Source organism: Dreissena polymorpha, chromosome 12 (genome assembly GCF_020536995.1).
Source record: "Dreissena polymorpha isolate Duluth1 chromosome 12, UMN_Dpol_1.0, whole genome shotgun sequence".
Lineage (NCBI taxonomy): Eukaryota > Metazoa > Mollusca > Bivalvia > Myida > Dreissenidae > Dreissena > Dreissena polymorpha.
The window spans coordinates 26,341,487-26,356,491 of NC_068366.1; the positions used below are offsets into that span (position 1 = coordinate 26,341,487).

A 15,005-nucleotide genomic window follows, 5' to 3' on the forward strand; every position below is an offset into this window, starting at 1 on the left:
GGGGGGGAAGAATTGGCCTAGGCCACTTTTTCCCCGGGGAAAAAATGGACTAGTCCCTTTTTTCCCCTGGGAAAAAGTGGCCAGGGGGGAAAAAATGGCCTGTTACACCGGTATTCGGCCCCTGGAGTTCCAATAGAAAAAGTATATATTTTTCCCAAATAGGACCTTATCTTTTTACATTTTTTTTAACATCTTGTTCATCTCCTATCCAGCCATGTAAGTTCAACCTAGGTAAACAAGAAACCGTCCAAGACGGGTGATGCTCTCCAAATTTTTTTTTTTCACAATATTGCACTATATATTCAGATAAAAGGAAACGTCTTGAGGGGCATAACTTTGGACAAAATAATACGAAGGATGGTTTAACAACTTAAAAATTTCAAAGGGCCATAACTCTCTAAATAAATCATCTAACCAGAACCCACTAATAACATGCGCATCTCCTCAAGGTAGTTTAGCTTCCCATAAATCTTCATTGTATTCCAGTCAGTCGTTGGTGAGAAATAGCCGGGACAAGAATTGCACTATATGCACAGTTTATAGAAAATTTCAAAGGGCCATAACTCTGTGAAAAATCATCCGACCATAACGGGCTGATAATATGCACATCTCCTGTTTGTAGTGAAGCTTCCCATAAAGTTTCATTGAATTCCCATAAAAAGTTGCTGAGAAATAGCTCAGACAATAATTGCACTATATGTACAATGGAAAATTTCAAAGGGCCATAACTCTGTGAAAAATCATCTGACGAGAACGGGCTGATAATATGCACATCTCCTCTTGGAATCCAAGCTTCCCATAATGTTTCATTGAATTCCTGTCATTAGTTGCTGAGAAATAGCCCGGACAAGAATTGCAATATATGTACAAATCATGGAAAATTTGAAAGGGCCATAACTCTGTGAAAAATCATCCGACCAGAACTGGCTGATTATATGCACATCTCCTCTTGGTAGTAAAGCTTCCCTTAAAGTTTCATTGAATTCTGGTCATTAGTTGCTGAGAAATAGCCCGGACAAGAATTGCACTACATGTACAGTTAATGGAAAATTTCAAAGGGCCATAACTCTGTGAAAAATCATCCGACCAGAACTGGCTGATAATATGCACATCTCCTCTTGGTAGTGAAGCTTCCCATAAAGTTTCATTGAAATCCGGTCGCTAGTTGCTGAGAAATAGCCCGGACAAAAATTGTGCAAGGACGGACAGACACATGGACACACGCACGGACAGACGAAGCAGCGACTATACGCTACTCCAAATATTTTTTTGGGGAAGCATAAAAATATTACTGAAAACACTTCTATTGGCAATCTGAAGCATTTTTTTAGCAAAACAGATACAACAATAATTTCCAAATTTTAGTCAAAATGCCGCTAATTTTCCCCAATTCAAAGGGACCCTGCCCCATTACCAAAATGGTGAAAAAAAACAACACTGAATACTGTTTGATAGCCAAAATCATTTAGTAAAATTTGTAATTTAAAAGCTACGACTGTGCTGTGGTTAGCTTTGATTTGCCGCTGAAATTTATGTTTGCAAGTTCCTTCACCTTCAATAATTATTCCTTCTTCTAACTTGTGGCTTACAGACGCAAATAACCACACAAAGATTAAAGGGGCAAAAGTATGAAATCATTACGGGTCATTATAAAGACAGTACCTTTTAATAAAGGATGGCACAAAACTGTCAAAATTGGCTAGTAGTGCTCATCAGAATCTGATATTTTCGAATAAAAAGTAAAGGGAAACATACCTTCAAATAGAAAACACTCATTCCATCTAGGATTCAAGTTTTTCTTTTTCACTTTAGTCAACAATTTGTGTCTTTTATCTGGTAACAAGAGGATCTTAACATAAGGGTCACTAGTTCCCGTAAAATCCTTCGCTGGTAACTGTTGAGCTTGAAGTATTTTCAGTGTCAATGTGAGGGTTTGAAAGTCATAGCTGAGAGCAATCTGTATTTTCCCCAGATGGTAGTCGAGCCCATCCACTGGTTCAGCCTCCATTGCCCCCGCCCCATCCTCACCCTCGGCTCCTTCCTCCATGAACATGCTCGCAAAGTTACGTACACCCTTCCAGAGACTCTCTGTGTCCCCGTTCTCAACACTGGCCCCGCTGCCCTTTGCAGTTGCAGGGCTGCCATTGGCGGGAGGCTGGAAAGAAATGAATATAGTTACAGGATTTACTATTGGCAATTATCAAAATATAGTAAATATTGTTGCTTATAGAAAAAAAGAGTTAGATGGCATACCATTGCCATGGTCATCATAAGAATAAGAGAAGACATTTGAAACCATAAAAAATAAAGGACATTCCATTTCGATTGTCAACATTAGAAAAAAGGGGGAAATGCTATAGCTTTTGGAAGCAATTGAAGTAGTGGACATACTGTTGCATTTTGTATCAAAATAATAGGACATGTCTTTGTGATTAACAACAGGACAATGCCAGGAAATATCATTGTCATTGGCAGCTTAAAAATTACAGGACATGTCATTGCAAATTGGAAACACAATATAATAAGAAAAATATCATTGCCGTTGGAAACATCATAAGAAGACATACCATTTCTATTGGTGTTCTGGTAGGAAAAACAAGATAAAAGAAATCCTATACTGCACAAGAGCAGGAAAACAGGTATAACATGCATAATTCTGTATCACCTATCTTTACTTGCTATTTGAAATAAAAGACAACAATTAAAAAGTAAAGTTCACTGTTTCTTATACTTCCTTCAAGACTTATTTGATCATTAAATTACAAAATGAGAAATTAACAGCTCATTACAAAGAACAACCTTGAAAAATCAGCCCAGTAAAAACCAGTCAGCCTGAATGAGATGTCTAAAGTGACGAATGGAGGGTCAATGCTAATCAATAGTTTACTGCTTTGTGCATCAGAAAACAGAGTAGTAATTCAATTATAAATCTCTTTTGAAAGTACCATCCTCGGGTAAAGCAGTAGTAATGTCAGGACATCCATTATTGTATCATTTTACAAGAAGGTTAGTGTTTTGCCTATGGCTTAAAACTGGTCAATAAGCAGTTGTCTTCATGCAGCATGGATTTGTCCCTTGCTCTTGAGAACAAGAGAGAAACCAGGAAGACATAAAATATTGTCTTATATTCACATTAGGATTCAAATAGGGGTATGTTATCAAGAATTGTACGAGTATTATGCCACAACTGTCAAGCTGTCAATAATACTACAGCCAATCAAATACTGCTTAAATTGCCCCCACATGGTGTGACAAAAAAAGTTGTAATAACAGAATGAGCGTCCTATGCAAGATAACTAAGTGGGCAGAGTGTTTGATTTGTTGGTGACTGAGGTGTTATGGTACCCTGGTAGAGATGGTGTTGTATGTCTGTTCCCGGCGCTGCGCCAGGGCCTCATTGAGGGCGGCGCTGGAGGAGCGTGGAGGCTGCACCGTCTCCGTGACAACACGGCGCTCCGGACGCTCAAACCTGCAACCATAACACATGTAAGATGAATAATTTAGCCACTATAATAATGCCGAACTTTGGCTTAATGCATGTGCTATCTTCCAATATTAGCCTTAAGAGTCTGCACAGGCTAATAATGGACACAAATTACCGTTTCAATTGTATTTTTGTTTAAAGTCCAGTTTAAGCTGAAAGTTTTGTCCCAGACATGCCTGTGCAGACTGCATGCACAGGCTTGTTGGGGGCAACACTAGAGACACATGCATTAAGACCAGTTTTCCGCAACAAGGCTACATTATACTAGTGTTCATAGCAATTTTTTTTCAGATTAAGCACCAAAAGTAGTGTTTCAATTGCAGTTATACTTAAGTTTATTTTTATTAATGTTTACAATATATGGTATATTGAAAGCAGCTTTCATACTTATGTGATGAAGATAAATTAACATGCACACTCTGCTATTCCCGAGATGAATAATATTGTGAGGAACCAGCAGGCCTTTTTTTTGCCCTAACTACAGATCAATGTCTACTTAGAAGATCGTAAGACATCATACAAGCCATTACTTTTGTGTTATAACAAAACTGTGTTATGGCTATTATGGTAAAAATGGCTTCACAAATGCTATTAAATGCTTATTTATCGTTCAATCTTTTCTAAAAAATGCCTGTGGTTCCTCACGATATTCATCTGAGGAATAGCAGAGTGTGCATGTTAATCAATCATTGTTTCCTGATTATGCAATATTAATTCTCAGATGAGACCTGAACTCTCTGCATCTGCCAGACATTTTTGTCAAAAAAGGGGAAAATGGATGTCGCTCTGAGCCCTGAGCTTTCAATGTTTGTGTGCGTCTGCGCTGGAAAAATCTCAAGATGTTGACAATCTAATCCAACCATCTTATGAATAGTAATAAGAACATTAACAGCATGTTCTTATGTAATTCAACATTTACAGTGGCATTAATCAGAAATACATGAAACAATATTGAAAAAAAATGATGAAGGGCAAAAACCATTTCCATAAATTACATGGGAAATAAAAACAAGCTTTTAACAAGATTAGTTTAATCAAAAGAGGCAAATATCATCAAATAAAGTACTGAGTATTTATGGGAAACTAGACAAACCAATACATAAACAAGTGCAGTTTTTTTAAGTTTTCAAGTAACTGTCATTGGATAGTTTGTATATCAATACAATAATTTTACTTAAAAAAATACACCTAAAAATAAAATATTAACTATTTTATTTCATTTATTTTGCTAATTTTGTAAAAGTAAAGATCAACAGATTTGGCATAATATTGCCATCAATTAACGTTGGGTCATATGTTGCTAACAAAAGATTTCTCACTGTATACATTTTGCAGCCAACTTAATCAATATAAACCCTTAATTAGCAAGAGGTAATCAATAGCAAATCAACCTAGTAGTGTTTCTATGCACATTTGCAGATTGCTGGCATGATTGCTTAAGCAGCCTTCCTATGTTTGATATGGTCTGCAACCGACAATAGTTACCTTCAATATAAGGACATACAATTCTTTTAATAGCATGTCTTAAAGTTTTTGATTCAACAAGTCAACTTATGATTTTGCTTAAACTGCAAATTTTTAGAAAGATACAAGCCATTGAAAAAATAATATATGATGAGTCAGCAACTTTAAATATTATAATTCATGTATCTGACTCAAGTCAGATCTCAATTTAGTGGTATGGTAAAACCCAGCAATGAAATTGAAATAAATGTCCCTGCCATTTCCCTGATAATAGAACTGGAATGGGGACCATCTTTGCTATAATGAAACAATTATGCAAAAAACTCTCCAACAGAAATTGAAAAATATTTAATTGCTCCTGTAAAAGTAATGGCAAAAAGAATTGAAGACGGCATGTAATTGTGCACAAGAAAATGGACTGGACAGCTTGGCAGATATAACTTGGCTGAGAAATAAACAGTGACAAAAATCTTTTGCCTTTGCCTTGCCTGAACTGTTTTTAGATAAATCAATATGCAAAATGAAATAGTCTAGAGATCACAAAAGAAGCAAAACTACCAAATATGCAAACATCCATCAAGAATGTTTGGGGCTTTGTTATTTTTTTATGTTTCCAATACAGTATCCAAGCATGCTCATGCTTCTTTGTTGCATGGTGAATTATAGCAATCCATTTTTATCATTATTATCAAATGATACCCACATTTGATTGTTTACTTCTATGTGTGACCTTGACTTAAAAGCTAACAAAACATGTGTTATAAGTGATAGGTCATGTCCAAAAATTGATCAAGTGTAGAAACAAAAGTGCATGCAATACATCATCTTGATAAAATGATCATTTATGAAAATGTAATAATTCGAATTCCCTTACCCAAATTACAGTCATGGGCTTGACAAGACATGTAATTTCACCATATTCATAAAAGTAATATGCAAAAACTGCAAGTTTCACCTGTGACCTCATTCTTGAATAAATCCGCATGCTTTTTGTAAAGACAAATTGTCTTCATCATTTAAGCCAATTAGTTTTAAATTCGCAAGTTATGAGCCGGACATAAAAATTCCCACACATACACACACATAAACACACGCACAAAGAAAGGGGTAACAAAATATGCATTCCGCCATTATCATGATGACGAGGGAATAAACAATATTTAAAAAAATAAAATATTTTACCTTCGTTTGGATATTTTCATTAATAAATCCAGTTTGTTCCACTTTTGTGCACCTACATTGAATGTTAATCCAGAAGAACTGTTGGTCAGTGCTTGGCAATTCCTTATTCATTCTCATCAACATTCATGCAGACCTTCATATTGGAAATTAACATTTATGGTATATTTGCTGGTAACATCAGTTGCTCTAACATGTGCTCTAAATATTGACCAGATTCTCGTGGGACGTATTCTATTATAATGTTTCCTTGATAAACATAAGAAGACGAAATAATTATTGACTGTATTTGATGTAAATTACGGACACTTTTTACGGGCTTGAAAGAAGGCAGACATCTTCAATGTTTGTCCCTAAATGTTTTTAGTAACCAAACATGATGACCTATGGGTTGCATAAGATCCTAAAAGATCATGAGGTCAATTTTGACAAAATTAATGTTAATTGTTGAAAAACATAAATAATTACGTGCTTAAAACTCTATCACGTGTGTTCGATAGACGTACTTTGGAAGTTGCTTGATTTTGGACTAACCCACTAATCTGATGGAATAAACCAAGATCCTGCATTAAGAATCCTAAAAAATTATTAACTGACTATCTACTATAACTTACTGATTGAAACAATGTTGGTAAATAAAATTGACCAGCGTTGTGTGTACCTACTGATACTATGTGGTTTTCCTAAACTAAGGAGACCTGGATAACATCTATCATCCCTCTGTAATTATATTGCCTTATAAAAAAGCAGGACAACTTGTGTCTTATATTTCACTATTTTACATCCTGTTGATCACAGGATATGTTAATTGCCCCCCCCCCCCCCCAACAACATGCACCTCTGGGCCCCCCAACAACATGCACGTCATGGCCCCCCAACAACATGCACGTCTGGGAAGCTGAAGCGGTCATTTTGTGCAAAGGAGCATTGGACACAGGACCAATTAATGAACTTTATAGTAAAAGTAAACCATACAGCTTTATAGGTTGGAACAAGGGCTGTTTGTAAAACATGCATGCCCCCCATATGGGCTCTACGTTGTAGTGACAGCCATTGTGTGAATATGTTTTTTGTCACTGTGACCTTGACCTTTGACCTAGTGACCTGAAAATCAATAGGGGTCATCTGCGAGTCCTGATCAATCTACCTATCAAGTTTCATGATCCTAGGCATAAGCGTTCTTCAGTTATCATCCGGAAACCATGTTACTACTTCGGGTCACAGTGACCTTGACCTTTGACCTAGTGACCTCAAAATCAATAGGGGTCATCTGCCAGTCATGATCAATGTACCTATGAAGTTTCATGATCCTAGGCATAAGCGTTATTGAGTTATCATCCGGAAACCATTTTACTATTTCGGGTCACCATGACCTTGTCCTTTAATCTAGTGACCTCAAAATCAATAGGGGTCATCTGCGAGTCATGATCAATGTACCTATGAAGTTTCATGATCCTAGGCATAAGCGTTATTGAGTTATCATCTGGAAACCATTTTACTATTTTGGGTCACCATGACCTTGACCTTTGACCTAGTGAACTGAAAATCAATAGGGGTCATCTGCGAGTCATTATCAATCTACCTATCAAGTTTCATGATCCTAGGCATAAGCGTTCTTGAGTTATCATCCGGAAACCATTTTACTATTTCGGGTCACCGTGACCTTGACCTTTGACCTAGTGACCTGGAAATCAATACGGGTCATCTGCCAAACATTACCAATCTACCTATGAAGTTTCATGATTCTTAGCATAAGCGTTCTTGAGTTATCATCCGGAAACCATTTTACTATTTCGGGTCACCGTGACCTTGACCTTTGACCTAGTGACCTCAAAATCAATAGGGGTCATCTGCCAGTCATTATCAATCTACCTATGAAGTTGCATGATTCTAGGCATAAGCGTTCTTGAGTTATCATCCGCAAACCATTTTACTATTTCGGGTCAACGTGACCTTGACCTTTGACCTAGTGACCTGAAAATCACTAGGGGTCATCTGCGAGTCCTGATCAATCTACCTATCAAGTTTCATGATTCTAGGCATAAGCGTTCTTGAGTTATCATCCGGAAACCATTTTACTATTTCGGGTCACAGTGACCTTGACCTTTGACCTAGTGACCTCAAAATCAATAGGGGTCATCTGCGAGTCATGATCAATGTACCTATGAAGTTTCATGATCCTAGGCATAAGCGTTATTGAGTTATCATCCGGAAACCATTTTACTATTTCGGGTCACCATGACCTTGTCCTTTGATCTAGTGACCTCAAAATCAATAGGGGTCATCTGCGAGTCATGATCAATGTACCTATGAAGTTTCATGATCCTAGGCATAAGCGTTATTGAGTTATCATCTGGAAACCATTTTACTATTTTGGGTCACCATGACCTTGACCTTTGACCTAGTGAACTGAAAATCAATAGGGGTCATCTGCGAGTCATTATCAATCTACCTATCAAGTTTCATGATCCTAGGCATAAGCGTTCTTGAGTTATCATCCGGAAACCATTTTACTATTTCGGGTCACCGTGACCTTGACCTTTGACCTAGTGACCTGGAAATCAATACGGGTCATCTGCCAAACATTACCAATCTACCTATGAAGTTTCATGATTCTTAGCATAAGCGTTCTTGAGTTATCATCCGGAAACCATTTTACTATTTCGGGTCACCGTGACCTTGACCTTTGACCTAGTGACCTCAAAATCAATAGGGGTCATCTGCCAGTCATTATCAATCTACCTATGAAGTTGCATGATTCTAGGCATAAGCGTTCTTGAGTTATCATCCGCAAACCATTTTACTATTTCGGGTCAACGTGACCTTGACCTTTGACCTAGTGACCTGAAAATCACTAGGGGTCATCTGCGAGTCCTGATCAATCTACCTATCAAGTTTCATGATTCTAGGCATAAGCGTTCTTGAGTTATCATCCGGAAACCATTTTACTATTTCGGGTCACAGTGACCTTGACCTTTGACCTAGTGACCTCAAAATCAATAGGGGTCATCTGCGAGTCATGATCAATGTTCCTATGAAGTTTCATGATCCTAGGCCCAAGCGTTCTTGAGTTATCATCCGGAAACCACCTGGTGGACCAACCAACCGACAGACCGACAGACCAACCGACATGAGCAAAGCAATATACCCCCTCTTCTTCGAAGGGGGGCATAAAAATAATAATAACTGAACAGACATGAACTGTTAATTAACCCTTTGCATGCTGGGAAATTTGTCTTCTGCTTAAATGTATTCTGCTGAATTTCTAAAATTAGCATTTTCTTCAATTTTTTTTCACAGAATACAATCAGAATAGCAAACAGTTTGGATCCTGATGAGACACCACATTCTGTGGCATCTCATCTGGATCCAAACTGTTTGCAAAGGCCTTCAAAATTTGGTTCCAGCACTGAAAGAGTTAACAGAAATTCAATAACCAGAACATGTGTAACTGTTAAACTCAAAAGGCCATCAAAAAGCTCCACAGGGAAAACTCGCATGATCAAATTTATCTCAATTACACCTAACAAAGTATATTAAAATGATTCAGATGATTTTGTAAATAATTTTGAATTATTATTGAGATTTACATTAAATCAGTTTTTCCAAAATCAGAAGACATTTTGCGAAAAACATATCGCAATCCCCAAAACTGCATATTTCCAAAAAATATCCAGGTAAAGGCCTGTTCATGAAATACTTTCCCTTGAAGCTGTCCATACAGGCCCCTGTTGTTTACCTATCAATTATAGTCTCAATAAACTGCCTGCAAGGATAAAAATTAAACCAAATTGTAATGTGCTCTATTATATTCACCAGTGATTCCAATCAATATTACCAATATTTGTAAATATCCCAAAGTTCCACTTTGTTTGCTTGTTGAACAATCACACATTTTCATTTTCAACAAAATGATGTCTGATTGTAAAGTAACAATGCCCATGTTCATGTTAGTATTTAATAACTCATTAAAGGGATCTTTTCACGCTTTGGTAAATTGACAAAATTGAAAAAAGTTGTTTCAGATTCGCACATTTTCGTTTTAGTTATGATATTTGTGAGGAAACAGTAATACTGAACATTTACCATGCTCTAATATAGCCATTATATGCATCTTTTGACGATTTTAAAATCTAAAAATTATAAAGCGTTGCAACGCGAAACGATTGAATAATTTGGAGAGTTCTGTTTTTGTCGTTAAATTTTGTGAAACTACGAAGATTGCTTATATAAGGTATAAAATACGTCAAGTATGTGTACTCGGCGGAATAGCTCAGTAAGCTAGAGCGTTTTTACTTCAGGACTGTGGCAGGACTCCAGGGGTCACTGGTTCGAAACCTGCTCCGGGCAATGTTCTTTTCATTTTTTAAATTTTATTCTTGATTTTTTTACTGAAGCTTTTACGATCCAATGTTTACATTTATCAATATAAAGCATTTAATGAATAAGTTAAAAAATGCCAAAATCTGTGAAAAGGCTCCTTTAAGGATAGATATAGAACATCAGGTCCACTTCTCTCAACTAAGGAGAACTTGTCCTTTCTGAATCCCCTACCCCTGATTATCTGCATGCTTCAACTGAAGGGAAAAATGTTCCTTTTGCAGGACATAAAGTTACATGATTAGGAATTATTGCAGCAATCATTTTATAAAATGTCTCCTATTACCATGGAATCTTCCCTTACCTGCAACAAAATGGATCCTCTGTCATGATTTTACCTAGGACATTCCCTTACCAATGAACCCACTAGAACTTTTGCTGTTATAAATCTGCACTCAGACAGCAAGCACAGATGTGCTTTCCCTTACCAATACGCGCTCATTCTACATTCCTCTAAAAAAATTCTCCCGAAATGTTCATATCTTCATGAACTATAAGTTACATTCCCATGGGATCTTTCAAGTACCTATGATGCCTTGACATCTATGAATATTGAATATTCCCCATATGATTATAAGCACAAATCAATACTGGAAATCAAAACAAATGGACTTCACTGTTTGAAATTAACTGTCTGGCTAAACATTATGAATAGGCAGAAGCTTATATGACAACCAGGGATCATATTTTTTTCGGTTTTGTTGGTCCTAGACTGATTGGGGTCGTGAAAGACCTATTGAAAATCCTTAACAGTCTGTCTGATTTTGTTTGCTAAAATTCCCATGTCATGAAATCGATTACACAGTGCACATGCTAACACCCCCTAATGACATTCATATCTTATCTCGATTAGGTGTGATAAACCATTCGCTGCAGTCTCTAAACCAGTCAGGACCGGTTTATTGCACGTCAGACCAAGAATCAAAAACTTGTGAACAGCGGATTAAAGACGCGTCCGAAATAAACGAGGGTGGTCATAAATTGTGCACCTTATACACTGAAAGCACGCGCTGTAACTAAACAAAACATGCCGATATATTTTCAACCAGTGTAATAATCCGATAATATAATTGATTTATACAATGTATATTATTTTTCTTGTGTACTATTTTATATGAAGTTCCGCCCATAAAAATAACTTTCGGCTGTTCTGTCGATCAGATCCGCGACTTTCATTCATTTAGTAAAAAACGCGTTACAATCGAAATAATTCGTGAACTTTATAGTTTGTTGTTGAATAACCCACGACCGGAAAATAAGATGCGTGGTTTAATATCACTTGTGCTTCACTCTCGTGATTTAATCCCTATGCATCTAAACTATCTGCCCTGGGTTATTTGACAACAAACTATAACGTACACGAATTATTTCTTAATTATTTTGTTTTGTTATTGTCAGTAGCCAACCCATGCGCGATTGTAGCCAACCTTCGCACAGACATTTGTTTGGTTCAGTGCATGTTTGTAAGCTATTATCGAGTCGACAACGATTTAAAACATCGGTATAGACTTACACAGATTACCCTAATATTGACAACAATGGAAAAAAGTCTGATAAAACAACACGAAACAACAATGAAAGAGCAAATGATAAAACCAGTTGAGAAAACTCGTATGTCCCATTTAAAAAATGACTACGGGAATTTTACTGGTACATTTATTATACCACCTTCATGAATGGCAAAATCAATGGTATATTATTTTAACGTAATTTGTCATAATTTTGGATATACATTTTCGGATACTTTTTCCCCATTTATATCCAGACCGATTGATGTTGCGGGAAAATATGATCCCTGATGACAACTTTCTTTATCATTTTTCGGCGTAGCTATATTAAGCCAGCTTTTCACCTTACCTGACCTTTGTAAGTGTCCAATAAAATTCAAATAAAATTTCCCGCGGCTTGGTACAAATGAATACACTTCATTTATTCCATTGGCTGATTTGAGTATACCACCAGAACATTGGAAACATATCCCCGTCTTTGTAACACTGTTTTACTGCATGAAACCATTTTATCTCTAATGAAAAGGCTTAATAGATAGAACAGTTTTACACTCAATTCTCGACATCAATACAGTTTGTGCGTGCACCTTTTAATTTTAGAGGATTGCCAGGGCAAAAGCGTTTATACTTAAATTCTCATATTAAGTACTTACTTCCATATTCCTGTCAACATGTTAACATGTACAAGTATAAAGAGCAGTGGAAGAGAGGCCTCACTTTAAAGCATTGCATTTCAATCCGCGAGGTATCGGGTCAATTCGCAGCCAGAGTTAATATACAGGTCATCACCGGAGTTCGCGGCCAGGAAAATAATCTTTATTTAACAAAGATTCTCTCCGTGAACTAGGTGACCGGGAATTTTCTTTAGACCAGAAATATGTTAAATGAAGATATTCAGCATTATAATCATGGTATGTCAATAATAGATTCTTAATGTGTTTTCAACAATACAATGATAAATATTATTTTTGATTAATTTAACAACAATTATTCCACCATATTGACTAATGTATTAAGCATTAGCGCGATGATTCTCGATAATGTTAATAATCGAATCAAATAGAAATGCCCGACAAATCACTAAAGCAGGTTTGTTCGAAGAACGAGCCTATAAATACGGATACTCGCGTGTGGCCGGTTTACTTATATGTTTTAATTTCACTTCCATTCTTCTTTTGGTTTTCTGTTTTGTATCTATAGGTTTATGACCAGCAATATGTAATAATGTAAAATAAGCCGCGAAAACTCCGCGTAACATCCCATACTACGTGTGATGCAGCTAAGAACTGCACAGAAAAAGACATTCGCTATACTTGATCTCATTCATTGAACTATCAACGCCGTATATCTTTTTAAAGGTATTTCTTGTTCATTATAATCAAGACTTAAATTGCCAAGTAATAAAATTTTACTGCAGTGAAACCTAACCTGATTAGAATCTTGATAAACTTACTGTACATCATGATTTAATCACAAGAATTTTACTGTTAGTTGTGAGTTTCAAAATTATAGTTTGCCATTAAAGAGTGATGGGTCACATTGCCATCTTAAATTTCTCCTATTGCTATCCGCTTTTGTAGACATCTGTTACATGATTTCTATCTAGCCTACGCAGTATTTGATAATTGAGTTCATATCATATGCATCATATCAAATCATAATTCAGTGACAGCATCAAACCATCAAATTACAACATCTGCTTGGTGTTATAAACTAATTACTCTAAACGCCCACACAGCTGAAAACTATGGAATGAAAACACTTACTCAATGTTCAACCATCAAATTACAACACCCCAAAATAAATATAATTTAATAATTTAATAATATAATAAATAATTTTAATTTGCAACAATTTATATCTACCATTTAACAGCATAATTTACTATATGTATAATGATGACCAATTGGTAACTTAACAATATACAAAACAATACAATTTAACCATTTGTTTTTATGAAACTATCACTGATAACTGGTCTAATTGAAATAGAGGTAGGGGATATAGACTTGACTTAGTCTCTGATCACAAATTGCTGAAACTTTATATATAGAATTTTAAGGTGGACATTTAAAGTCACATTTTTTTAGTGACATGTTCAGTTACTATTTTTATAGTATCCAAATGGCAAGCACTGTATATAAAGAGCAAACTAACACATATTTAAGTATATTAATGCAATGTTTGACCATAACAACTGCATTCCTCCAGACCTCTTCAGGCAACTTGTGTCAGCTGTAAGAGCACATAGGTCAAATCAAATCAAATCAATATTTATTTATTGTCGGTAAGATATACAAACATTATAACATAAGCTATGAATAGCTTTTGACAGACAGGGAATAGCTTTTGACCGACAGTGGTGACATATGGCCTTCCACATAATGGACATAATAGCCTTTGAAGTGTATGTGCATACACTAACCATTTACATACATAAGTGGCCAGGGTTCGGACAGGCTAAAAATATTGTTGCCAGTATGGCATTTTGCCACTTTTACAAAGTTGTTGCCATGTTTTGTCCATCATATTGGACAAAAGTCATAGTCTATTTTAACATAAAAATTAAAAGTATTAGATTCCATTGAGTGCATTTGTGCCTAACCAGGAACAGTGTTGTTTTTTCCGTTCGAATTTGGGTCTGGTAGGAGAATCCATTCCCAAAGGAAAAAAGTATATATTTTTCCCAAATGGGACCTAAAAATTCCCTATTGAAGGTTTCCAAAAAATGATCTACAAATCATGTCAATTATCTCCAAATCCAGCTCTATAAGCTGAGTCTTAGAAATTTGAATATTGAAATCAATCTTATTATCAATTTGAAAGTATTTTGTAGGCATAAAATCAACAACACTAATTTCGCAATTTTAGGCAAAAGTATTCAATATTTCCCAATCCAAATGAACTCCACCCCATTCCCAGAATGGTGAAACAAACACTGAGGAAACTGATGTAGTATTGCACCGCAGCAAAAGGCAAATTAGTAATCT

The 15,005-nt window shown here is 36.0% G+C and overlaps 1 protein-coding gene across 7 annotated transcripts in view; it reads right to left on the reverse strand.

The window, feature by feature from the left end:
- The window catches only part of LOC127852746 (synaptotagmin-7-like), a 263,942-nt gene that overhangs the window by 47,104 nt on the left and 201,833 nt on the right, over positions 1-15,005 (reverse strand). For 6 of the 7 annotated variants that reach the window (XM_052386710.1, XM_052386709.1, XM_052386707.1 and 3 more), the window contains 3 exons: positions 9,867-9,893; positions 3,346-3,469; positions 1,756-2,155 (listed from right to left, as the gene is read on the reverse strand). In XM_052386710.1, coding sequence (XP_052242670.1) covers positions 1,756-2,155; positions 3,346-3,469; positions 9,867-9,893 — 551 coding nt within the window. The remainder of the gene's footprint in view (positions 1-1,755; positions 2,156-3,345; positions 3,470-9,866; positions 9,894-15,005) is intronic. The other variant, XM_052386708.1, reaches the window with a different exon arrangement.